Below are 27,521 nucleotides of genomic sequence, written 5' to 3' on the forward strand. Positions count from 1 at the left end.
ACAAGCCAAGTGTCAAGTAGGCTAAATATACTTTGAAAAATGCATATCTGTGCATGATTCCCTCCGGTTTCTTGTGAGGCTTACCCTTCAGAACAACCCCAATTTCAGTCTGGTTGTAAACATTTCATTTGCCCTAGCAATTAAACTAAAGCACAATATATTGTCAAAACAACCTCTGCGGTAAACACACAATGCCTATCATCCACTCACCTCAGCAAATCGCCTGCGCTTTTCAGAAGGTTCTGACCCTTCACTTTCATTCCCTGAATCCTCTGAATTCTCATCTTCTTCATCCCTAAAGAGGTCATCATAGGCAGGAACACCAAGATCATCATCCTGCTTAATCAGCAGTTTAACCTAAAGGACACCCAACATATGAATTTTACAGCAGTTAGTATGGTTAATAAGTCAGGCAACATTGAATTCCATTCCAAAATAAGAGGTGCACAGGCTATGTTCTAAAAGCAAATTGTGTCCAGTTTGTTATCCTGAATTCTTCCTAATTTAGGAATTTGGACAACTCAACAGGAGGATCATGCAGTGTCAAAAATTATTTGCTTGTTTTTTGGTTGCCCCTTGAAATCCAGTCACATTGCACAAAGAGGGAGAAATGCTTCTTAGGAAGTCCCAGACTAGTTAATATCCCATTCCACTGCTGTCAATGGGATTATAAAAGAGGCCTTGCGTGTAAAATTAGTGCCAAGACTACCCAAGACAAAAGCTATCAATAGAATATTAGGATAAACCTAACTTTGTGTTAATAATGCTGTAGGAATGGATAGGTGGGGGACTGGAATCTGAGAGCTATTAATATTGAATTTCCTTTGGTTGTGTGCAAAACTCTAAGGAAGAAGCCAAGCTATTTTTGAACAAAGTGTTTTTTTTTTCAGTTATATGTATGGCAGCCAGTAATTTCAAATGTAAATCAAATTATTCAAAAGCCAGGAAGTCTCAGCAACCATTTTCCAAAATATTTATGAATCTGTAGCTATTGCAGATTTGTTCAACGGTCCCAAGAGAACAGGGTAAGTCATCGTCAAGAAAACAAACACATTGTATATAAAAAGGACTCTGCAAAGAGCGAGAGTCACACACAGAAAGTTAAAGAGACATAGAGCAGCTGGAGGGAGAGGCAGTAAGCAGTGTGAGCAATAGAAGTAGTAAGGAGGACAATACAGTGAGGAGGGGGTCAATGTGCCAAGAAGAATCGACATGCATAGCTGGGAGCTCAAGTGACATAGTGTTGTGACTGTTCAAGGAGAGAACCCTTGCAGTCATTTCAGCAGCTGAAAACAATTAACAGAAAAGTTGTTCCGTCTGCTACCCTGGATGCCCTCCTGAAAGGGTATCCAAGCTGCAAATTTTAAAGATAAAAGGTAAAATTCGACAATGAAAATGCTGCCGCATCAAATTCAATTAGATGGTCATCATACAACAGTTAAGTGCTTGCATTCTAAAACGAGGCTCCTAGCTGGCACCTCTTTAATACAATCCAGTGCAAGTGAGCTTACAGTGACAGTTTATAATGTTTCCCTAGCAACAACCAGCAACTGCGTGTTTAGTATTTTGGCATATTTAGATTTCATAGATTTAGAGCAATTGTCTCAGTTATTCTGAATATTATAGCAAAAGTAGAGCAGTTTGTATATTCAAGACAAATTTGACAAATCACATTTTCACAATTTTCATTTTAAAATGATTATGCCGGCCAGGCCATTGCACTTACAATATCATTCACAGATATTAGTGCAGGCATTGACTCAATTCACAGGGAAGTTGGTTTGGGCTGATGCTGGAAATACCCTCGATGAGTGAATGCCGATGGGTGCACTATGTGAGCAGAGCTTTTTGACCACATTCCCTTTGTTGCGTGCATAATTCCAATTTGTACTCGGTTTCTGGCTTCTCTGAACACATCAAGCTACCTAAAGCCTTACAGCTGTGTAGGAATATTGCAAAACATTATGTAATACATAACTTGAGTACTGCTTAAAAAAATATATTCGAGGCTTTCCACCCGGTACTCATCAAGACAGTTTACAAGAATAGCAATGCAAGGGAAAAAGCAACATTTATATCGTGAGTGTACCAATTTGTTGGCCCCTGATTGGTGGAGGCATTGTCATCAAGAATGCATTAATGCTGATCGACAGTTAACTGTCAGGCTTGGTTAAACTTTAAACCAGACAGGTTAATTCTGACTCTGTGCAACAAACCAGCTAATGTCTTCTCTCAAACAATTCAGGGTCCTTGGAAGTCCTTATCACAGAGAGCTGTAGGGACAGAGTCCTTGTATATATTTAATTCTTTATCAGCAGGAGAATCAAGGGTCATGGGGAAAATGCAGTAAAGTGCACTTGAGGAAAGTCAGATCAGCCACGATCCTATTGAATGGTGAAGCAGGCTCAATGGGTCAAACAGCCTACTCCTGTTACTATTTCCTGTAGTCTTATTACCTTTGTCTCCAGGCTAAACTGAGACAGACGGGACACTTGGTTGTTTCCTTTTACATTTGTATGCTTGGGAATTGCCTGAGCACTAGATAAAGGGTTGGAGGGATATGGGCCAGGAATGGGCAGGTGGGGCTAGTTCAGTTGGGATTATGTTCGGCACGGACAGGTTGGGCCAAAGGGTCTGTTTCCATGCTGTTCCATGATTATGAAAAGCTTTGACAAAATGTGTCCTTTTCAACAACACTCAAGAGTTGGAAATTGCAATGGAAAAGTCAGTGCATAAAATGTACAAAGCATCAATTAAATTGAGATGTTTATCCAAGATTTCCAGGGAGGCAAAGATTTACAGTAAGGGGCAGATGGTTTGGAAGACATGGGAGGTTATTTATTTTCACCTAAGAGTAATGGAAACCTGGAACTTACTGTCATTATGGATGATACAAGATAGAAATCCTAATAACATTTAAGTAGTATTTAGATATGCACTTGCAATGCCAAAGCATACAAGGTTTTGGGCCGAGCGCTGGAAAATGGTATTAGAATAGTTAGGTGGCTGTTTTGAACTGGTATAGACACAGTGGGCTTAAGGGCTTTTTTCTGTGCTGTAGATCTCTATGACTATTACTGGGGTTAAAGAACATTTCTATGGGTCAGAGAAAGGTTTAATCTTGCCCCTGAGCCAAAATACCCCTCAGCTTCAATTTCTTACTGCAGAGCGTGGAAACAAAAGCAACATTCTTAACTTTGATAAAGCTCAATAAAAGACTAAAAGAAAACATGAAACGGAGGTAGGGCAGAGAGTGAAATTCAATTCCAAGTCCAAGTCCAATTACTTACACATAGAAATCAGTGTGTGACATGATTAAGATATGAATTTAATTGGCAGACATACCTGTGTATCATTATAGACATTAACAATGTCAATCGGTCTATGGGTGTCACAGATGTAGAAGATAGTATCCTCATCAGGTTGCAGTGTCTCCAGTAAATCCAGATTAGCACCACAATTAATTAACACAAGGTACTTGAACTGCAAATAAGAAATTAACTGACTAAGTGAACTGGATTCTGCAGGCAAAGGTAGATTTGGTGCCAGAAGCACTGTAAATTTACAACTATATCTGGAAGTAAACTACTTTTTTAAGAAACTACACTTCTCATTCCCTATGCCGGTTCTGACCTACCCATATGACACAACAAGCTCAACTTTGTCAAAAATTTAAACAATAAAAAGCAAATGTACATGGTAGGTCTGGAAGCAAAATTCTATTCCACATCCGATGACTTGCACAAATAAATCAGTTTATACATCTCCCAGCTTAAAACAATCCAAAGACGTTCACAAAACTAATGACATTTCCAGCTCTGCAGGAACCTACAATTGCCTATATTCCTTAAGGAATGCACATTTCCTTGCTAAAACTCCTCTCCCTGTTATTCATTCTTAAATACGCACCCAAAAATGTTTTCTTCCAACAACCATTCGTCACTTGTCGTTGTGCCTTAATTTTAGTTTGTTGAGTTTTTGCCCAATTACATTCCTGCCAAGTCAGAAAGTCACATGACATCAATTATAGTCCAACAGTTTTATTTAAGATCATACTCTTTTGGGGCAGCACTTCGAAAGCTTGGTGATTTTAAATGAACATGTAGGACTATAACCTGGTGTCACGTGACTTCTGCTTTTGTCCACCCCAGTCCAACACCAGTACCTCTACATCAATCTGTTAAGTGCCTTGGAATAGTTTATCGAAGTTAAAGGTTCCATACAAAATACAAGAAGTTGTTTACTTTGTTACATACTCTAATTATTAAAATCTACTTTGCATTCCCTGTACAAAGAAACCATCCAGGAGATAGACAGACAGACACATGTACACAAATGCATTCAAGAAGAAAAAAGAAAAAAAGTTTACAATTACGAATTTTTTTTCTAAAAATCTAGAGATATGGATATTAAGTCATATAGGATTCAGTGAAGGCTCTTTTCTCCAACAGCTCAGATTCAGAGGAATTCAGTTAGCTAAGACGGGAGTTGCAGGATTCCTTTAAAGTTGAAGAAGGTGTAGCAATCGATGAGACTGATGTAGGGATAGTCTCATCTCATAAGTTGGCTAATATTCAGATCAAGTACAATGTTTCTTTCAAAATAAGGTTGGGAGGTTTACTCAGACTCAAGGCAAACATGGCTAAGCCTGAAATCAGTCCACAGTGTCACCATTTAGATGCTTAGCAGACTGACTTGATGTTGAAAGTCGAAAAATTGTTAACAAACTAAGTGAAATATTCAGAAAAGTTCGAGCTCTTGAAGACCAGGAATTTTAGTCACATGAAGGGCTTATTTCAGAAGAGTCATTTCAGTTAATGAGGCAACTTCTATACCTCTGATCAAAACCATTATTCAGTGTGAGATTTGAATGGTAGGCTGTAAGTTTTAATCATAAGCTCTCTTCATGTATCAGACATTGATGGGAAGACAGGTTACCCACAACGGAACAGTGACAGATTTCAGGAGGACAGTCTAAGCTCTGTCCTTTAATCCGTTTCACCTAGCTTGTTCTTGGTGACTGTAGTTCACAGAATTGTATCCTCCTGCCCTGCTTTTACGCGATTATGATTTGTCCTGCACCATTCTCACATCTCCACTTTGACATCCGGTCTACCCCTCTTTCTGTTACCCTCAAATTTGATCTGGGGAGGTGGTGAGGGTTGTTTCTCAGGTCTTAGCAAATAGTTGTAATATTGACTTTCTTTTCTAATATCACAAAGCTATTTATTTTGGTTTTGCAACTTCAAGCATCTTTTCATTGGTCTTATAGTGTATATGTGGAATTTTAAGCCACATTTCATAACCCTCTGTTTTCTTTCACTGACCTTTATTTATTGTTTGGGTTTCTGAGGCACAGAGAAAAGAGAATAGAATGTTGCACTTTATGATTTCTTATTGCTTCTCAAGCATGGGTTTTCTTCTCTAACCCATCTTTAATCTTCATGAAATTACACTGGTTATCTTTATCTTTCTTCTGACATCAACATCACAGCTCCCATTTTTTGTTTGTCATGCTCCCATCTATGTCGAAAAATCTATAACTACTTGATCTACAGTAAGACCATCAACTTCCATTTTTAGCTTCTTCTAATATGTTCCTTTTGAACAAATTGTTTGTGTCTTTTTGGTGTTTATACTCCAAATTTATATCATCAGCTTCTGAATTTTACTTAATCCAAGATATATTATAAGGTCTCTTCTGATTTTGCAAGTACTGCTACATCATCAGTGTACTGCACGTTTTTATGTTCCTGCTTCTTGTGAGGGCACATCTGACCCACTGAATATTTCTTCAATGCACACAGACTGAATGATTTAGGACACAATCCACAGATTTGTCATGTTCCTCTTTTACTTGAAACATGCCTGCTTATCAATCTTCTAGCCTGGTGCCCACTATTTGGTCCTAATATAGATACTGGGTAAATCTTACATCCTGACTGATAAAGTCACATTTTAACAGCACATCTATTAGCATTTGGTGATAAACACATATCAAACATTGGTTCATAATTTACAAAGCATGTGTAAACATTCTTGTAGAAAGAGGAGAGAAAAGAACCATGCTTGAGTGTAGTTAAATTGAAAAAATTAAAAATGCCTGAAAGGGGTCCTAAAATAAATGCTTTGAAATGTTAAATACAGATAAAGTTACAGGAATTGAGAAGGTAACATCAGACCTTCAAAAAGCCCTTAGAGAAATAGAACTAGAAACAATATCAGAAATTGGAGATCAAATATATATGAAAGATGAGGCATTCATTATTTGTTAAGATTTCCAAGCAACAGAAGGCAGTTATTTTCGAACCATAGGTTCATGACTCATCTCATTAAAGTTATCTTGAAAATCATAAAGTAACAATATATCTGGAGCTGAAATTGTCAAAATACTGTCTTAATTTAGACCTTCAGTAGGAGTAGAACAATATAGCATATAATTAGATTTAAAAACAAACTGCTGGAAAAGCTCAGCAGGTCTGGCAGCTTCTGTGAAGAGAAATCAGAGTGAATGTTTCATGTCCAATGAGCCTTCCTCAGAACTCAGATACTCTCCACAGATGCTGCCAGACATGCTGAGCTTTACCAGCAACTTTTGTTTCTGATTTTGAACATCCACAGTTCTTTGGGTTTTTACAATTAGAATTATGTTAATTTTTAAATTACTTGTGAGAATTTTTAAAAAATTGTTGTCACTGGAAAGACCAACTCTTATTACCTTTAAGGTAGTGGTGATTAGGCATGAGCTACTATTATATACAGATTCAATGATGTTAGGTAGAGTTACCAGTATATTGACTCAGCAACAATGGAGGAATGGAAATATAATTCCATGATGTCATGTGACTTGGAGGGGGTCTTTGCAGGCAGTGATATCTTATCTGCCTGTTCTTCTTTGCTTCTTTGCTTAGAGCTCACAGGTTTGGAAGGTACCATTCAAAAAATTCTGGCCAGTTGCCATTTGTATTTTTTTTTCATAATACCCACATCGTTGTTTGTTGGTGATGGAGGTATTGATTGTTTAAGGTACTGTGTGGAATGTTGATCAACAAGGCGTTTTGTTTTGAGTGCTGAGCTTCTCAAACATTGATGCAGATGTACCCATTCAGTAAGAGGTGGGCAGGCCTTGCAGAAACAGAAGGTAGGTGACTTCCTGCAGAATTCCCAGCATCTAAATTGCTTTTCTCACCACAATATTTGTGTGTGATTTAGCTTCTGGATAAGGAAAACACTAAGATGATGATGGCTGGGAATTTAACAATGGTGATTTTGGGACAATATCAAAGGGACATGATCAGATTTTGTCTTATTGGTGATGATCAGTACTTGACATTTTCATTGTACATATTGGATTTGCCACTCATCAGCTTTAGCCTACAATGAGCTAGCATAACACAAGACAAGCGACATCACTTTTTACTAGAGTAAAGCTCCCAGTTTGAGATGGCATGGTGGCTCAGTGGTTAGCACTCTTGCTGCAAACCGCCTGAGACCCGGTTCAATTCTAGGCTCAAACAACCTGCGTGAAATTTGCACACTCTCTCCATGGAAAGGGATAGGTGTATACCACTGGGCAAGAGTTATAGCTGGGGAAAGGCAATTACGATGAGATTAGGCAAGATTTAGGGAGCATAGGATGGGGAAGGAAACTGCAGGGGATGGGCACATTAGAAATGCGGAGCTTATTCAAAGAAAAGCTCCTGTGTGTCCTAGATAAGTATGTACCTGTCAGGCAGGGATGAAGCTGTAGAGCGCGGGAGCCGTGGTTTACGAAGGAGGTGGAATCTCTGGTCAAGAGGAAGAAGGCGGCTTATGTTAGGATGAGATGTGAAGGCTCAGTTAGGGCACTTGAGGGCTACAAGGTAGCCAGGAAAGACCTAAAGAGAGAGCTCAGAAGAGCCAGGAGGTGACATGAGAAGTTGTTGGCCGATAGGATCAGGGTAAACCCTAAGGCTTTCTATAGGTATATCAGGAATAAAAGAATGGCGAAAGTAAGATTAGGCCCAATCAAGGATAGTAGTGGTAAGTTGTGTGTGGAGTCAGATGAGATAGGCGAAGCGCTAAATGAATATTTTTCAACAGTATTCACTCTAGAAAACGACAATGTTGTTGAGGAGAATACTGAGATACAGGCTACTAGACTAGATGGGATTGAGGTTCACAAGGAAGAGGTATTAGAAATCCTTCAGAGGGTGAAGATAGATAAGTCTCCTGGGCCGGATGGGATTTATCCTCGGATCCTCTGGGAAGCCAGGGAGGAGATTGCCGAGCCTTTGGCATTGATCTTTAACTCGTCCTTGTCTACAGGAATAGTGCCAGATGACTGGAGGATAGCAAATGTGGTTCCCCTGTTCAAGTTGGGGAGTAGAGACAACCCTGGTAATTATAGACCAGTGAGCCTTACCTCTGTTGTTGGTAAAGTGTTGGAAAAGGTTATAAGGGATAGGATTTATAATCATCTAGAAAAGAATAAATTGATTAGGGATAGTCAGCACGGTTTTGTGAAGGGAAGGTCGTGCCTCACAAACTTTATTGAGTTCTTTGAGAAGGTGACCAAACAGGTAGATGAGAGAAAACCGGTTGATGTGGTGTATATGGATTTCAGCAAGGCATTCGATAAGGTTCCGCACAATAGGCTATTGTACAAAATGTGGAGGAATGGAATTGTGGGAGATATAGCAGTTTGGATCAGAAATTGGCTTGCTGAAAGAAGACAGAGGGTGGTAGTTGATGGGAAATGTTCATCCTGGAGACCAGTTACTCGTGGTGTACCGCAAGGGTCGGTGTTGGGTCCACTGCTGTTTGTCATTTTTACAAATGACCTTGATGAGGGCATAGAAGGATGGGTTAGTAAATTTGCAGACGACACTAAGGTCGGTGGAGTTGTGGACAGTGACGAAGGATGCTGTAGGTTGCAGAGAGACATAGATAAGCTGCAAAGCTGGGCTGAGAGGTGGGAAATGGAGTTTAATGTGGACAAGTGTGAGGTGATGCACTTTGGTAGGAGTAACCGGAAGGCAAAGTATTGGGCTAATGGTGAGATTCTTAGCAGTGTAGATGAGCAGAGAGATCTCAGTGTCCATGTACACAGACCCTTGAAAGTTGCCACCCAGGTTGTCAGGGCTGTTAAGAAGGCATACGGCGTTTTAGCTTTTATTAATAGCGGGATCGAGTTCTGGAACCAAGAGGTTATGGTGAAGCTGAACAAAACTCTGGTGCAGCCGCACTTGGAGTATTGTGTACAGTTCTGGTCACCGCATTATAAGAAGGATGTGGAAGCTTTGGAAAGGGTGCAGAGGAGATTTACTAGGATGTTGCCTGGTATGGAGGGAAGGTCTTACGAGCAAAGGCTGAGGGACTTGAGGCTGTTTTCATTAGAGAGAAGAAGGTTGAGAGGTGACTTAATAGAAACATATAAAATAATCAGAAGGTTAGATAGGGTGGATAGGGAGAGCCTTTTTCCTAGGATGGTGACGGCGAGCACGAGGGGGCATAGCTTTAAATTGAGGGGTGAAAGATATAGGACAGGTGTCAGAGGTACTTTCTTTACTCAGAGAGTAGTAAGGGTATGGAACGCTTTGCCTGCAACGGTAGTAGATTTGCCAACTTTAGGTACATTTAAGTCGTCATTGGATAAGCATATGGATGTACATGGAATAGTGTAGGTTAGATGGGCTTGAGATCGGTATGACAGGTCGGCACAACATCGAGGGCCGAAGGGCCTGTACTGTGCTGTAATGTTCTATGTATATGTGGTTTCTTCCCACAGTCCAAAGATGTGCAGGGGAACTGGATGGCCATGCTAAATTGACCGCAGTGTGCAGGTGAGATGTTATTGGGATAACATCCCATTGATTTCTATACTTCTATAAATTAATGTCCTTTATCTGCCTACACATAGGTATGCAGGCACTGCCTTAAAACTTCCTGCCCAGCTAGGAATTAGGTGTAAGACTTTGTAACTCCTTATCTTCCTACACATCAGTATACAGACACTGCCTTAAGCTTCCTGACTGAATAGAATTAGAGTTAAACTGTCTCAAATAAGGTTAAGTGAGGAACATTTGTAAAGCTGTGAGATTTCTGAAGTATGTAACTTCTGTCTCTGACAAAGGGGCCAGGGCACTAACTTTGTTCAAGCCAGACACATCGGCAACTTGAAATTACATTCTGTCACATTAACAACTTGAAATCGCCTCCTGCCGTTAGCAGTCACTTCACGAATGATCGATACTATATCCTGGTCTTTTATGTTCTTGATGTAATAATTGTTTGGTATCCTGTCTTTGTCTGTTGTAATAATTGTTTCATGTATCATGTCATTGTGAGATGTGAGATTGTTTTATGTATTATGCACTTAGTAAAGTATAAAAAGCGGGGACTGTCCGCTGCTCGGGGAGAATTACTTACAAGACTCTGCACTCTGTGCCAGGTTAAGTACAGTGATTCTCCACAGCTTGTACTTGCTCTGTAATAAAGGATTTGTGTTTTTTCTAAATTGGTCAGTGTCTCGTTATTGCATCAAGTCTGTGAGGGTCTCCGAAAACGAACCTGACACAGGGATGTGCAGGTTTGATGGTTTCAGGTTCCTCCGAGTTCTGAGAAGGGTCACTGGACCTGAAATGTTAACTCTGTTTTTCCTTTCACAGATGCTGCCAGACCTGCTGAGCTTTTCCAGCAACTTTGTTTTTGTGCAGGTTTGTTGTGGTAGCCATGGGAAATACAGGGTTACAGGGATTTGGGGAAGAGGATGCTCTTTGGAGGGTTGGTGTGGACTCAATAGGCCAAATAGCTTGCTTCCACAATGTAGGGAATCTATTCTTATGTGATGTCCTGTTGCACTACATATTTATTTCCTACTAATATACTAAATTATAACATACACTACAGTGTATTAAGTAGGACTATAAAACATGTTACATTTAAAAAAAGACTATTCTCTAGAAGTTATTCCAAAATAATACACGTTCACGCTGTATGAGAACTACTGTATTAAAAAACCTTTACTTGCTATCACACTAACCACAGCCTAAGGAACTTCCCAAAATGTAATCGTTAATTGTCTCTTCCAAGGTGATATAAAGCCCCAAATATTTACAGACTAAAAACATGTAAATTCGGTTCTGCTATAACACATATTCTGGCAACATGAATTGACTATAATGCCACTGACAAATATGGGAATGCTATTTCTAAACGTAAACTTGTGTTAGCTATAACATGATTCCATTGAGATGTTGTGGAGTACGCATCAACATCACTTGATCATTCTGTGGCTTCGTCCTGACCACGAGCAACATTAATGCTGAAGGAGTTTCACGCCAGCATCACATGATCAACAGAACAAACTCAAAACCTCCACACCCATCAAGTCATGTTGATATAGCTTCAAGGTAAGGCATCAAATTTACTTTTATTTCATTGTTAAATATGAATTATACATTTATGCTATCCTTTGGTTAGCCTTTTGCGTGATTTTTGAGTGGTATTTTTTGATGGCCTGCCCCTTACCTTGCTTTTCCCATAGGCCCCATTACTTCTATAGAATTGCACCTATTGCGTTATAGCAGCACTAACTGTACAGTAGCTAGGCTTCCTGATCATATTCCATAGAACTTGCATACCTGTTCTTTGTGCTCAAGGAATGCAGTCTCCAAGTCCTGCCATCCAGCTACTGGAACCAATGTGTACTGTACATGGTCGCACTGAAAAAGGGCCTGGACAGAATAATATAAATACATTGTCAGATACCTTTATTCCAATATCAAGTCTTTCCTCAACATGAGGTCATGGTCATAGACTCCAACTAAAGTTTGAGTTCCTCTGTTGGCTCTCCCCATTATATCTGGGAGAAAACCGGGGGCTCTTATGGCACAATGGTAGTGTTCCTACCTCTAGATCAAGAGGCCAGGTTCAAGTCCTCCCAGAGATTTGTAATAGCATTTCTGAACAGCTCGAGTAGAAAATACAGCAAACTGTATTTTAACCAGCAACTATGAGCCTTCAGCCTTGATAAATGAGTAAAAAATTATATACCTCAAATTCCAAAGCTACCTACATTATTTTGTCCAATTATTGTGGTTTATTTTTATATTTATATACCTCAGTATAAATGTACATGCTGTTCAAATTATACACCCACATAAGATATCAACAATTCATTCAATTTCGAGTCAAAGTCTCCTCAAATACCGTGGCATCCAAATACTCAGTTCAGGTTGTGGGTGAGAAGGCTCTCTACCAATAAATTTTGTTTACAGCAAAGTCGCATTAAAGTGATTTATGTTGTAAATAAAATACGACAGTGATGTGCATAATGTTTCTATTAGTTAGTATGTTTATACATTGCATATGTGGACCTCTTGATCAACCAAAATATTTGAGCCATCAGCACACTCCTGGTCCCATTGGTGTTGAATACTAAAATAGCTTACTGTGTCTATAATAGGGAGAATAGGACAGATTCATGCATGGAAGGAACTGTAAGACATTTTTCACAGCAGGTTCAAAGGACTGAATGGCCTACTCTTGATCCTATTTTCCATGTTCTGTGCCTTTTTTAATCGCCTTTTGGATTTACAGACTGGTTGATATTCTAGCAATTTGGATGGGACCTGTCAAAGTTCATCATGTTCCCCACCTCACTAGACTGAAGTGAATCAAAGGGATTCCACACAAAACAAATTGCCCCTGTATGAAACAGATCAGTCATCAAATCCAGAGGCACCAAGGCAGGTCAATCCAACAGCCACAAGTTCTTCTCAGGAAAAATCATACAGAAAATACTACTTTTGAATAATCCTTTTATATCTACATTATAATCACACTGAATTTCCCACAAGAACGGAAAGTGAAAAAGCTATTCCCTTTACAATTTTAACTACACGATACCAAAAAAATTAAACTGCTTTAATATCGTAATTGCCATGAAAAATTAGTGTATCACAGCCTGAAATTGCACCCAGCACATCATAACATGTTTAGTGATCACTCTCTATCATACAATGTCACTGTGAAGCAGCAAAATTCTTTGGAATTCATGGGAAGCTATCAAAATTAGGCTAATTACTCCGTGAATGACCAAATCAGTGGCTAATTCAAACATCCAATGAAGTTTTACCCTCAGATTCAAACAGAGTACATAGGCCTTTTGTGCTCAATTATTGGAGAATTCAAGAGTTCAAAACCTTTAGTGAAGAGAATAGTGAGCAATTGTTCTCAGGTCACCTTGCTCCAATTTTAATGTCCCAATTCAGGAGTTCTGCCAAATCAGACACAGATAGTAAAGAAATGTAACATTGTAATTATTGTAACAAGGTCAGCTAGCTAGACATCATAAGATATTTGCTTCCTAGTTGGGGCTGTTAATCTGGTCCAATCAAGGAGCCCTGGCTGACAGATAAAAATAAGAGTGTCACAGATTCTGGAAATGCTGGGTGCTGACTCTGATGAGGCTGTGCCAGAGTCAAGGACTTTCCATGTGTAAATAAAGGGTGGCTTGATGAGGCGAAACCGGTCTCTGTGGAGTTATTTCAGACAAAACTATTTCCAATTTTCCTTCAGAATAACAAAGAACGGTACAGCAACAAACATATCATTCTCTGGATAGGTACCAAACAAATGGTCCATGGAAAATTTTTGGCTTGAGATTACTGTGTAAATTCAACCTAGAGATTAGTGATTTTGATAACCAACACCACTCACCTGAAGGATTTTGCAGGCACACAGGGCATCAACATCTGAGGCAACAAGTAATAATACCCTCTGGAAAACAAAACAAAGGCTTGAAGTGATCCTTTCCAAAGGCTGTAGGAATGCCATTTAAACATGACCCAGACTGAATACCAAGAGCTTGCACTTTGTAAACTCACGTTTTGCATCTATATATCTAATAACATCACACAGCGGAACAAAGATGAAGGAAGCAAATGTGAACTTGTTTCTGGTTTTAAACTTAGATTTCCTCCATGCAGTTAATGGAAATTGTTAACATTTAACCTGCAGAGTGACTTTGTTTACACAATAATTGAAAGCATTCTTCAAAATCCATTCATGGGATTTGGGCATTGCTAGCCAGATCAGCATTTATTGCACATCACTGTGCCTATGAGGTCTTTTTTGAACGGCTTCAGTCCATGTGGTACAGGTACACCCACAATGAGTTAGGGAGGGAGTTCCTGAATTTTCACCCAGCAATACAGATGAAGTGGAGATATATTTCCAAATTAGGATGGTGAGTGGCTTGGATTACACCTTACAAGTGGTATCCCCATGTATCTGTTGCTCTGATCCCTCTAGACAGCAGCGGTCAGGGGTTTGGAAGGTGCTATCCAAGAAGTCTAGGTAAATTTGTTCAGAGCATCTTGTAAATGGTATTCATAGCTGTTAGTAGCATTGTGGTGGAGGGTCTGAATATTCTTGGTGGTGTGCCAATCAAACAGGCTGCTTTATCCTTAGTTGTTGTTGCAGCTACACTCAATGAGACAAGTTGGGAGTATTTCATCAAACATCTGACTTGAGTCTTGTAGATGGTTTACAGGCTTTGTGGAGTCGGGAGAAGCGTTGTTCACGGCAAGATGCCTAAACTCTGCCCTGCTTTTGTAGTCACAGTCCAGTTCAGTTGCTGGTCAATGATAACCCTCCAGTTGTTGATGGTTGGGAATTCAGCGACAGTAATATTTTTGACTGTAATGGAGTGATGGTTAGAATCTCTCTTCTTAGAAAACGTCATTGCCTTGCACTTGTATGGCAACACTATTTGTCATTTGTCAGTCCAAACCTGGATATCATCCAGGTATTGCTGCGTTTAGACATGGACTGTTTCAGTACCTGAGGAATCATGGATGCACAATGATCAGTACCAATCATCAACTAACATTGCAGCATGACTGTTACTTGATCAGCTCATGCCCAAGTTCTATCCCTTTCATGCTACGTGCTCTATTTGAACTCACTGACAAACTTTCACCCTCTACTCCACATAACAGTCAGTACAAATTGGTGGTTGACCAACTGAACAGGAGAAAAGTAACACTTGTGACATTAATGGAATGTACAGATCTTTATACAGCTGATGAACCAAGGGAAAAAGTACACCAATAACTGAATATGAAGGACAGCAAAATGTTGCATGGTGACGAAATGTCTGAAAACCAACCTTCCAGCTCAGTGAGCAAACTCACATCCAGAAACGCAACCCGAGCTACAAATCTTCTCAAAACTCACTATGTTGCATTTCACTTATCCAGTATTTCTTCTGCAGAGTCTTTATTACATTTTGTTTATTCTATGTTACTAATACCATTATAGTCATCTAGAATAAGTGTCTACAAGGTTCCAAACAGAAGGCCAAAGAAGTCAAATCCCATGTGGTGATCCTTCCAACAAGTTATTCATTAAAACAGGCACTCAGCCCCTGAAACTTTTTCTGTCATTCAATCAGCTCAAGCAGACTGCGCTGCAAACCCATTTTGGTTTCCTTGTTTATATTATTTCTTCCTATGTTTCATCATTTCCTTCTAGATATTGAATGATGCTGAAGCATCAAGGCACCTTCCATGATACTGCAATCATACAAATGAGGTGGCAATTAAGACAAAGATAATGGTAACTGCAGATGCTGGAGAATCCAAGATAACAAAGTGTGAAGCTGGATGAACACAGCAGGCCAAGCAGCATCTTAGGAGCACAAAAGCTGACGTTTCAGGCCTAGGCCCTTCTCTGATGAAGGGTCTAGGCCCGAAACATCAGCTTTTGTGCTCCTAAGATGCTGCTTGGCCAACTGCCAGTTAAGACAGAGTCCAGTTATTTATTCTCTCTCACACACACACACACACACACACACACACACACAAAGTTGCTGGAAAAGCTCAGCAGGTCTGGCAGCAGCTGTGAAGGAAGGAAAAGAAAAAGTTAACATTTCGGGTCAGTTGACCGTTCCTCAGAATGGCTGAGGGCAGTTAAGAGACAACATTACTGTGGGCCTGGAGTCACATATAGGCCAGACCAGGTAAGGATGGCAATTTCCTTCCCGAAAGGACATTAGTGAAGCAAATGGGATTTTCTGATAATTGACAACAGTTTCACGGACATCGTTAGATTCTTAACTCACAATATTTATTGAATTCAAAATCCACCATCTGCTATGGCAGGATTTGAACCCAGGTCCCCAGAATTCATTCGTAGAATCCCTACAGTGTAGGGACAGGCCAAACGGCCCAGGAAGTCCACACTGACCCATCCCCACTAATCAAGGCATCCCTGGACAGGATGGACAATTCAGCATAGCCAATCCACCTTGCCTGCACTTTGTACTGTCGGAGGTAATTGGAGGAAACCAACGCAGACACGGGGAGAATGTGCAAACTCCACACAGACAGTTGGAATCGAACCTGGGCCCCTGGTGCTGTGAGGCAGCAGTGCTAACCACTGTGATGCCCCTTTTATGTTGTCTAGATCTTTGGGTTAGCAGTCTAGCGATAATACCACTGGGCCATCACTTCCCCTTCAATGCAGAGAAGATTTAAGAGGATATTACTACAAATGGAAAATTTTATCTGTGTAAAGATTGGATAGTCTGTGGTTTATTTCTTTGGAACAGAGGGTTGAGGGGAGATTTAAGTGAGATACGCAAAATTATGAAATACGTTAACGCGATTGATAAGAGCAGTACATTTTCCATACAACAGGAAAATAACCAGGTGCCAAAGATTTGAAGTAATTGACAGGAATAGCGGACATAGAGGGCTCTGGAAATCACATTCATTTCTACCACTACAGTGTGAAAAATTCATAACACACTGCAATAAAATGGTCAAGTCCCTTTCAACAGCAGCTAAACCCACAACTCCTACCACCTAGAATAACAAGGGCAACAAAGATTGCAACACCACCACTTGCAATGTCCTCTCCAATGCACACACATCCTGACCTCAAAATATATTGCTGTTTCTTCACTGTCACTGGGACTTTCCGTAAGTGTAGGAAATGTAGGCCCCTTTAATGATAAGCCAGAACAGCTTCAGAATCGGTTCAGAGTAGATGACGATCATTGGACTTTGCATTTCAAAGCTGGTTTCTTTCGTGTTGGAAAGCTTAGAAGAGCATAAAATATAAAACAAAATTGGGCTTTTGTGCTGCTGCGCTAGCACACTAATTCTGGGCCAGGATGTTCATTTTCAAGTTGCATCTGCTCCAGAGCTGTGGAGTAACATGTCCGTAGAGGATTCTAGATCCCACCACTGGGAGGTGCAGTTGTTTAGTGCGAACAAGCGTAGGTGTTCCACAAAGCGGTCCCCAAGCCACTAAACAACTGCACACCCCAGTCGCGAACCATTTCAACTCCCTCTCCCATTCCTCATATGATATGTCCATCCTGGGCCTCCTGCTGTGCCACAACGATACTACCCGAAGGTTGCAGGAAGAGCACCTCATTTTCCCGCTTGCGAACCCTGCAGACCAATGGAATCAATGTGGACTTCAAAATCTCCCCTCCTCCAACCGCATCCCAAAACCAGCCCAGCTTGTCCCTGCCTCCCTAATCTGTCCAGAGATAATGGGAACTGCAGATGCTGGAGAATTCAAGATAACAAAGTGTGAAGCTGGATGAACACAGAAGGCCAAGCAGCATCTTAGGAGCACAAAAGCTGACATTTCGGGCCGAGACCCTTCATCAGAGAGGGGGATGGGGAGAGGCTTCCGAAATAAACAGGGAGACAGGGGGAGGCGGACCGAAGATAGATAGAGGAGAAGATAGGTGGAGAGGAGAATATAGGTGGGGAGGGGATAGGTCAGTCCAGGGAGGACGGACAGGTCAGGGAGGCGGGATGAGGTTAGTAGGTGGGAAATGGAGGTGCGGCTTGAGGTGGGAGGAGGGGATAGGTGAGAGCGAGTTTTGAGAAGATTTGTTGAGGTTCTGGATGTGAGTTTGCACGCTGAGCTGGAAGGTTAGTTTTCAGACGTTTCATCACCATTCTAGGTAACATCATCAGTGAGCCTCCAACGAAGCGCTGGTGTTATGTCCCACTTTCTATTTATGTGTTTTGGTTTCCTTGGGTTGGTGATGTCATTTCCTGCGTTGGTGATATCATTTCCTGTTCTTTTTCTCAGGGGATGGTAGATTGGCTCCAAATCAATGTGTATGTTAATGGAGTTCCGATTCGAATGCCATGCTTCTAGGAATTCTCGTGCGTGTAAGGATACTAGTGACAGTTTTGTGGCTAGTTGATGTTCATGTATCCTGGTGGCTAGCTTTCTGCCAGTTTGTCCAATGTAGTGTTTGTCACAGTTTGTCATCTGCAAAATACCTTGCAAGAACTGTATCCTTACATACAGATGAGGAAGGACACCACTTTGATTGGGACAACACATCCATCCTTGGACAAGCCAAACAGAGACACGCACGAGAATTCCTAGAAGCATGGCATTCCAACCGGAACTCCATCAACAAACACATTGATTTGGAGCCGATCTACCATCCCCTGAGAAAAAGAACAGGAAATGACATCACCAACCCAAAGAAACCTAAACAGATAAATAGAAAGCGGGACATAACACCAGTGCTTCGTTGGAGGCTCACTGTTGATGTTACCTAGAATGGTGGCGCAACATCTGGGAACAAAGCTTCAAGTCAGTGAACCAGCTTACATCTGGAACAAAATAAAGACCCACTCTCTTGTGGACCGAGAGGAGGAGAGTCCTGTGTTGGAGGTGGAAGGAAGACGTCGGGTTGGCTGTGCACCCTTGCAACTGGTGGATCTCAATGCTGGCTTCGGCCTAATGCTGGTTCAGGGGAGCAGCCAACCTGCAACGATGGCTGCGGCAAGTGCTCGTGCCCCAGGTCAGGGGGTCCGGAACACCATCCGTGTTTCTGTAAAGAAGGTGGATGAAGGTGCACCTGTGGACTGCACCTTCTTCATGAAGAGGGTCCTGTTGGACTGTTTTGGGTTCGCTGCTGCGGACGTTTACTGCCTGCACGATTTCCCCGAGGAGGATTTTACGATGCGACCTTCAGGAGTGCCAAGCTTTGCAAGCGCTTCCTGGAGGTTTTCAAGGAGAAAGGAGGTGAGGGCCCCCTCTCCATATTGACCGCTGTCCTGCTGTTTGTGATGCCAGAGCAGAGGAGCCGTATGGTGACTGTACACATGTACAACCCGCATGTGTCAGCAGTTGATGTCCTGACCTTCCTGGGAAGGAACGTGAAGGTGGAAGGGGACCTAACTGACATCATGGACCCCTTTGGCATCTGGACCAGTAAGAGGCAGGTCAAGGTGACGCTGAGGATGGGCACGGATGGGAATGTCGTACACCCATCGTCCAGCTTCGCGATCGGAGGGAGCAAGGGCTACCTGACCTACGCAGGGCAACCTAAAGTCTGCCATGCCTGTGGTAGGTCAGGTCATGTGGCGGCCGACTGCAAAGCCACCATCTGCAGGAACTGCAGGGAGGAGGGACACCTTGCAAAGGATTGCCCACAAGAGAAAAGCTGCAACCTTTGAGGGGAAGCGGGCCACCTCTATAGGGCATGCCCGCAGCGGGGGACCACCTACGCCCAGGTCGCCGGCAGGGGCAATGCGGGGCCAGCCCCCCTCCGGAGGAGAGGAGGGCACCAGGGCCCTGCAAGGACCCCAAAAATGTGCAGGAGGGCCAGGTCGTGCAGGAGGGCCCAGTCCCACAGGATGGGCCCGAGGCCAGCAACGCGCCCCTGCAGGCTCTGCTCCCCCCCACTCCGACAACACGGAGTCGATGGAGGCGGCGACAGGCGACCCAAGGGAGTGGACGACAGTCCGGAAAGCGAGAACGAAGGTGCGTCGGCGGGCCCAGGAACCGCAACCATCAGGCGGGAAGACGCAGCTATGGGGGGGGCTATAAGAGCTCCTCTGACAAGGGGGATTTGGAGAGGGCTCACCCGAAGCAGAAGTTAAAGATCTCAAGGGAGAAGGAAAGCAGCACCACGCTTCCAGGTGACAGGAGGTGTCCTGAGGCTCCCTCCGACACCCAGTCACGTGCCGCTGGGGCACTGGAGGGCCCCCCGGAACTTCCAGGCGGGAAGGAGGAAACAGCGTGTCCCCAGCCTGACCCAGAGCCGGACTCTCCTGCCTCCGTACCCCCGACGGGGGGATGCCACCCGGAAGGCAGCACGAATGGTTTCCTCAGCCCGGAAAGCATCCAGCAGTTAGCCCGAGCAATGGGCGTGAAGGGACAGATGGAGGGGCTGGACCTTGGACTTGGGGAGCGTACTACGGTCACTGCCCACAATGGGGGTACGAGTTGCGAGCATTAATGTGCGCAGCGTCAAGTCCACCGGAAGACGTGTGTCCACGTTGGCCTACCTGACCACCGTCAGGGCGGACCTCCTGTTTCTGCAGGAGTGCAGGATACCGCACCTCAGCAGGTACAGGAAATGGTCCGGCGCCTGGACCTGTGGGCCTACGAACTGGTCGGGGGGGGGGTAACGACTGTTGCTCCTCGGGCCTGGCTATTCTGCTGCGGGGGCGCGACTTCACCATCTCTCAAGTTCAGGAGGTGGTGGTGGGGGCGCCTCCTAGTGGCTGACGTCACCTACAGGAACGCTCCCCTGAGGCTGATCAACGTGCACGCCCCAGCGGTACGGAGTGAGCCGTTGGCTGTCTGGCAGCGGCTTTGACTCCTGCTGGCCATGTCCAGGCCAGTCATCCTAGGCAGAGACTTCAACTGCATCATCGATGCAGATGGAAGATCCGGCGTGGGGACAGCGGGTGGGGAGAGTCAACTGGACGTCACGTCCAGATTCCTGATGGGCACGGTGAAGGACGCCAAGCTGCTCGACATCTTCAGCGCCCCTGCAGACGGAGTGCAGCGAAGGTACACCTGGTCGCGGCCAGACGGGTCTATTCGCTCAAGGATAGACTTCCTGTTTGAGTCATGGGCGTTCTCGGTCAGGTCCACCGGCGTCGAGCCGGTGTTCTTCTCTGACCACTGCCTCCTGCTGGCCGACTGTCACTTACAGGACGACCGGCCGGCCGCCAAGGGTACGTGGAAGCTCAACACGACTCTGTTGACCCCAGAGAACGTCGAGGACCTTAAGAGGGAGTACGCCGGTTGGAGAACCGTGAAACCCCTCTTTGAGTCTCCGGGCGACTGGTGGGAGACGGTGAAGGAGAACATCAAGAGGTTCTTTGTCCTCAAGGGTATTCAGAAGGCAAGACAGAGGCGGGGAAAGCTGTTATGACTCCAGAAAAGGGTGCAGAACCTGCTCCTTCTGCAGTTGATGGGGGTCGATATCACAGAGGATCTCCGCGAGGTGAGGGGCCAGCAAGCCTCGCTCTTCGCCGCGGAGGCCTCCAGGATAATCTTCCGGTCCAGGGTCCGCTCCATGGACCAGGACGAGACGTGCTCACGTTTCTTCTTTCAGAAGGTGCACAAAGAGAGCTCTGTGCTTAGCTGGCTGAAGGAGGACAACGGCTCGGTAACGTCATCTCGGCCCGACATTTTTAGGACCAGCAGATCCTTCTATGCGGGACTGTACGACACGAAGCCCACGGACAGCACGGCCTCAGAGTCGCTCCTGTCGTCTATCACGGAGGTCTTAGACGATGGCACGAGGGAGTGGCTGGACTGGCCGATATCCGTAGATGAGCTGACCAGAGCCCTCAAGTCCTTGGAGAGGAATAGGACTCCCGGGAGCGATGGCTTACCAGTTGAGCTGTATTCCGATCTGTGGGGCCTGGTAGGCCAGGACCTGCTGGAAGTGTACGATAGTGCGCTTCGGGCAGGGGAAATGTGCAAGTCCATGAGGAAGGGCTTCATCACCCTCATTTACAAGAGGAAGGGGGAGAGGGAAGAAATTAAGAATTGGCGTCCCATTTCACTATTGAACGTGGACTACAAAATCCTGGCCAAGGTCATAGCCAACCGGGTCAGGTCTGTCCTGCAGTCGGTGATTCACCCTGACTAAACCTGTGCTGTGCCGGGCAGGAAGATTGCTGAAAGCCTCGCACTCATCAGGGATACGATCGCCTACATACAGGACAGGAGAGTGGACACCTGCCTCGTCAGCCTGGACCAGGAGAAGGCCTTCGACAGGGACTCTCATGCTTCCATGAGGGACATCCTCTCCAAATTGGGGTTCGGGGAGGGCATCCGCAATTGGATCCGGCTGCTCTACACCAACATCGTTAGCGCAGTCTCAAACAACGGGGGATATCGGACAGTTTGCCTATCAGATCTGGAGTCAGGCAGGGCTGCCCGCTCTCTCCTGCCTTGTTCGTGTGCTGTGTGGAGCCCTTTGCTGCATCCATCAGGAAGGACGTGAGCCTGAAGGGCGTGACTATCCCAGGCAGCGGAGGCCTTCAGGTCAAGACCTCCGTGTACATGGATGATGTCGCCGTCTTCTGCACCGATCATCGGTCGGTGAGTAAACTTTTGGACATCTGCGGCCAGTTTGAACTGGCCTCGGGTGCCAAAGTCAATAGGGGTAAGAGCGAGGTCATGTTCTTCGGGAACTGGGACGACTGCTCCTTCATCCCCTTCACCGTCAGGACAGACTACCTGAAGGTGCTGGGTGTTTGGTTTGGTGGAGCTGAGGCGTGCATTCAGACTTGGGAGGAGCGTATCACCAAAGTGAAGCAGAAGCTAGGCAGGTGGATGCTCCGGTCCCTCTCCATCGTGGGTAAGAACCACGTTGTCAGGTGCGAGGGGCTTTCGGTACCGTTGTATGTGGTGCAGGCCTGGCCTATTCCCTGGACCTGCGCCGCTGCGGTCACCCGGGCCATCTTCCACTTCATTTGGGGGTCGAGGATGGACCGGGTCCGCAGGGACACCATGTACAAAGACCTGGAAAATGGGGGAAAGGACGCTCCGAGTAGTTGGACTGTTCCGTACCACCTGTCCTTCATGGAGAAATTTTTGAAAGGAAACACCTTTGACCACAAGGCCATCAGGCACTGGTCAGCACGTAGTATCCTCGAGACCTTTCGGGAAAAGGAGAGGGTGAATCCCGTCGTGTGGTACCCCACGCAGACTGCCAAAGTCATTTGCCAGAATGCCTCAATCGCCAGAACTTTCAAACAAGCGCAAGGACATTGCTTGGCTGGCGGTGAGAGGGGCTCTGCCAGTGAGATCCTTTATGCATGCCCGCAATCTCTGCGCTACTACACGCTGCCCTCGAGGTGGCTGCGGGGGGGACGAGACTGTCGATCACCTCCTTCTGGAGTGTGCCTATGCGCAGGAGGTCTGGAGGGGGATGCAGTGGTATTTGTCGAGGTTCGTCCCAAGCAGCTCCGTGATGCGGGACTCCGTGCTCTATGGGCTGTTTCCCGGGATGCACACCGAGACCAACATCACCTGCGCCTGGAGGACCATCAATGCGGTGAAAGACGCTCTTTGGTCTGCCCGCAACTTGCTGGTCTGCCAGCTGAAAGAACTGACCCCGACCAAATGTTGCAGACTGGCGCACTCCAAGGTCCAGGACTACGTGCTGAGGGACGCGCTAAAGCTTGAGGCAGCTGCCGCCAAGGCGCGGTGGGGAAAGACCACGGTATGAAACCCCTCATCCAGAATAGAACAAAGGGCCCTATCTGGTAACTGGGCCCAGCTGCTTAATATGGAAAGTCATCTTGGGGCCTGGGATGAGGGTGAGGGAGGAGGTGTGGGGGCAAGTGTAGCACTTCCTACGGTTGCAGGGGAAGGTGCCGGGTGTGGTGGGGTTGGAGGGGAGTGTGGAGCGGACAAGGGAGTCATGGAGAGAGTGGTCTCTCCGGAAGGCAGACAAGGGTGGGGATGGACAAATGTCTTGGGTGGTGGGGGTCGGATTGTGGATGGCGGAAGTGTTGGAAGTTGATGCGTTGTATCCGGAGGTTGGTGGGGTGGTATGTGAGGATGCGGGGGATTCTCTTAGAGCGGTTATTGCGGGGGTGGGATGTGAGGGATGTGTTGCGGGAATGCGGGAGACACGGTCAAGGGCGTTTTGACTTTCCATATTAAGCAGATCTTCAGCCTGCATATCTGCCAATGTAGCACACTGTATCCACTGTACCCGGTGGGCTTCCCCTACATTGGGGAAACCAAGCGGAAGCGGAACACCTACGCTTGGTTCGCAATAAACAACTGCACCTCCCAGTCACAACTGTTTAACTCCCCCTCCCATTACTTAGATGACATGTCCATCATGGGCCTCATGCAGAGCCACAATGATGCCACCCGAAGGTTGCAGGAACAGCAACTTATATTCCGCTTGGGAATCCTGCAGCCCAATCGTATCAATGTGGACTTCACTAGCTTCAAAATCTCCCCCTCCTCCACTGCATGCCAAAACAAGCCCAGTTCGTCCCCGCCTCCCTAACCTGTTCTTCCTCTCACCTATCCCCTCCTCCCACCTCCATTTCCCACCTCCTAACCTCATCCCGCCTTCTTGACTTGTCCATCCTCCCCAGACTGACCTGTCCCCTCCCCACCTATCCTCTCCTCTATCCATCTTCAGTCCGCCTCCCCTTCTCCCCATCCTCCTCTCTGATGAAGGGTCTAGGCCCGAAACGTCAGCTTTTGTGCCCCTGAGATGCTGCTTGGCCTGCTGTGTTCATCCAGCCTCACACTTTGTCAGAGATAATGGGAACTGCAGATGCTGGAGAATTCCAAGAAGGTTACGTGGAACAGTCCCTCTTCCGCACCTACACAGGCCCCAAACCCCACCTCTTCCTCCGGTACATTGATGACTGTATCGGCGCCGCCTCTTGCTCCCCAGAGGAGCTCGAACAGTTCATCCACTTCACCTACACCTTCCACCCCAACCTTCAGTTCACCTGGGCCATCTCCAGCACATCCCTCACCTTCCTGGACCTCTCAGCCTCCATCTCAGGCAACCAGCTTGTAACTGATGTCCATTTCAAGCCCACCGACTCCCACAGCTACCTGGAATACACCTCCTCCCACCCACCCTCCTGCAAAAATTCCATCCCCTATTCCCAATTCCTCCGCCGCATCTGCTCCCACGATAAGACATTCCACTCCCGCACATCCCAGATGTCCAAGTTCTTCAAGGACCGCAACTTTCCCCCCACAGTGATCGAGAACGCCCTTGACCGCGTCTCCCGTATTTCCCGCAACACATCCCTCACACCCCGCCCCCGCCACAACCGCCCCAAGAGGATCCCCCTCGTTCTCACACACCACCCTACCAACCTCCGGATACAACGCATTATCCTCCGACACTTCCGCCATTTACAATCCGACCCCACCACCCAAGACATTTTTCCATCCCCTCCCCTGTCAGCTTTCCGGACAGACCACTCTCTCCGTGACTCCCTTGTTCGCTCCACACTGCCCTCCAACCCCACCACACCCGGCACCTTCCCCTGCAACCGCAGGAAATGCTACACTTGTCCCCACACCTCCTCCCTCACCCCCATCCCAGGCCCCAAGATGACATTCCACATTAAGCAGAGGTTCACCTGCACATCAGTCCACAACAAACAACTGCACCTCCCAGTCGCAAACCATTTCCACTCCCCCTCCCATTCTCTAGATGACATGTCCATCATGGGCCTCTTGCAGTGCCACAATGATGCCACCCGAAGGTTGCAGGAACAGCAACTCATATTCCGCCTGGGAACCCTGCAGCCATATGGTATCAATGTGGACTTCACCAGTTTCAAAATCTCCCCTTCTCCTACTGCATCCCTAAACCAGCCCAGTTCGTCCCCTCCCCCCACTGCACCACACAACCAGCCCAGCTCTTCCCCCCCACCCACTGCATCCCAAAACCAGTCCAACCTGTCTCTGCCTCCCTAACCAGTTCTTCCTCTCACCCATCCCTTCCTCCCACCCCAAGCCGCACCCCCAGCTACCCACTAACCTCATCCCACCTCCTTGACCTGTCCGTCTTCCCTGGACTGACCTATCCCCTCCCTACCTCCCCACCTACACTCTCTCCACCTATCTTCTTTACTCTCCATCTTCGGTCCGCCTCCCCCTCTCTCCCTATTTATTCCAGTTCCCTCTCCCCATCCCCCTCTCTGAAGGGTCTAGGCCCGAAACGTCAGCTTTTGTGCTCCTGAGATGCTGCTTGGCCTGCTGTGTTCATCCAGCCTCACATTTCACACTTTGTCCTTCCTCTTACCTCAAGCCCCACCCTCATCTCCTACTTACCAAGGCCCGAAACGTCAACTTTCCTGCTCCTCTGCTGCTTGGCCTGCTGCGTTCATTCAGCTCTAGCCCTTGTTATCTCAGGGACTATAGCAGATTTTTTTTCACAGGATCGGGTGATAAATGGGGGCCTTACTTCTCAGATCATATAAACAGTCAAAAAAAATCACAAATGAACAAAGGCCTAACAGCAACTATTAACGATAAACGTTTCTTTCTGTCTGCTTACAAAGTGATCTACTTTGAATGTTGCCATTCCTATAATTTAAAAGAAAGAGTTCATGAATTTAAAACGTCCTGGCTCTCTTTTTTCTGGCCCTATTTTTAAGAGTGACAGCTCATCACGATTCATACATATTAAATTTCAAATGCCGCCAGAGCGCTTTATTCAGAAGGACGATGGCCAGAGAAAGAGGTTAATTCCCGGAGGCAGTAATTGCAGGTTCAGGGCATTTTGTTTTTATTCATTCATGATGAGGGCATTGCTGGTTAGGGCAGCATTTATTTCTCATCCAAAGGCTGGTTGAGAGTCAAGCACGTTACTGTGGGTCTGGAGTCCCATGTAGTCACCACACCAGGTAAGAATGGCAGAGACAGTTAAGAACTGCAGACGCTGGAGTCAAATAGAACACATTGTGTGTTCCTCAGCTCCACCCTGTGTTAGAGATAATGGGGACTCCAGATGCTGGAGAATCCAAGATACAAAGTATGAAACTTCACACTTTGTTATCCACACTGTGTTATCTCAGGGAAAAACGGCAGTGTCCTTCCCGAAGAGAATTATAGGGAACCAGATGTTCCCCCACCCCCGCCGATCGGCAGTGGTTTCACGGTCATCTTTAGACTGTTGATTCCAGCTTTCTATTGAATTCAAATTCCGCCATCTGCCGTGGCGGGATTCAAACCCGGAACATTACGCCCGACCCTGGATCGACAGTCCGGCGACAATACCGTAGGCCGTCGCTTCACCAGCCCGAGAATTGAAGCCTCGGCTTGTGTAGCGTCCAGGGGCTGTGCGCCTGCCGCCTCACCTGATTCACAATCACGTCGTAAAATTCCTTCCGGAAATCCGACAGGAACATGGTGCGCTAATACACCCCGGTACCCGTTCTACCTCAGCCTGTAACCGCCGACACCGAACGACAACAACAACCCTCTCCCGGCGTCTGCAAACTCCAAACTTGGCGCCAAACGGCCTGTCGGCCACAACAACTGATTGGTGATTGGATGGAGGCTCAGAATCTCCTCGCTGATTGGATTGTAGCTCAACTTGCCTCACTGATTGGATGGCGGCTGTCTGCAACCGATTGGGCAATGGCGTTTACCCGCCAAACGGAAGCACACCGGTCCCTGATTGGCCAGACGGAACACATGCTGCATGTGGATTGGATGCGAAGCGGGTG

At 45.7% G+C, this 27,521-nt stretch overlaps 1 protein-coding gene across 2 annotated transcripts in view; it reads right to left on the reverse strand.

Moving 5' to 3' along the window:
- cdc45 (CDC45 cell division cycle 45 homolog (S. cerevisiae)) overlaps positions 1–27,299 on the reverse strand; it is a 205,106-nt gene extending 177,807 nt beyond the window's left edge. Inside the window, exons 1-5 of one of the 2 annotated variants that reach the window (XM_048556225.2) lie at positions 27,150–27,299; positions 13,705–13,764; positions 11,625–11,717; positions 3,346–3,483; positions 211–357 (exon numbers count right to left, since the gene is read on the reverse strand). In XM_048556225.2, the coding sequence (XP_048412182.1) occupies positions 211–357; positions 3,346–3,483; positions 11,625–11,717; positions 13,705–13,764; positions 27,150–27,200 (489 nt within the window). In that variant the 5' untranslated portion in view covers positions 27,201–27,299. The remainder of the gene's footprint in view (positions 1–210; positions 358–3,345; positions 3,484–11,624; positions 11,718–13,704; positions 13,765–27,149) is intronic. The other variant, XM_048556226.2, reaches the window with a different exon arrangement.
- Between the last annotated feature and the right edge of the window lie 222 nt (positions 27,300–27,521).

The sequence above is a fragment of the Stegostoma tigrinum genome, chromosome 26, assembly GCF_030684315.1.
Source record: "Stegostoma tigrinum isolate sSteTig4 chromosome 26, sSteTig4.hap1, whole genome shotgun sequence".
Taxonomy (NCBI): Eukaryota; Metazoa; Chordata; class Chondrichthyes; order Orectolobiformes; family Stegostomatidae; genus Stegostoma; species Stegostoma tigrinum.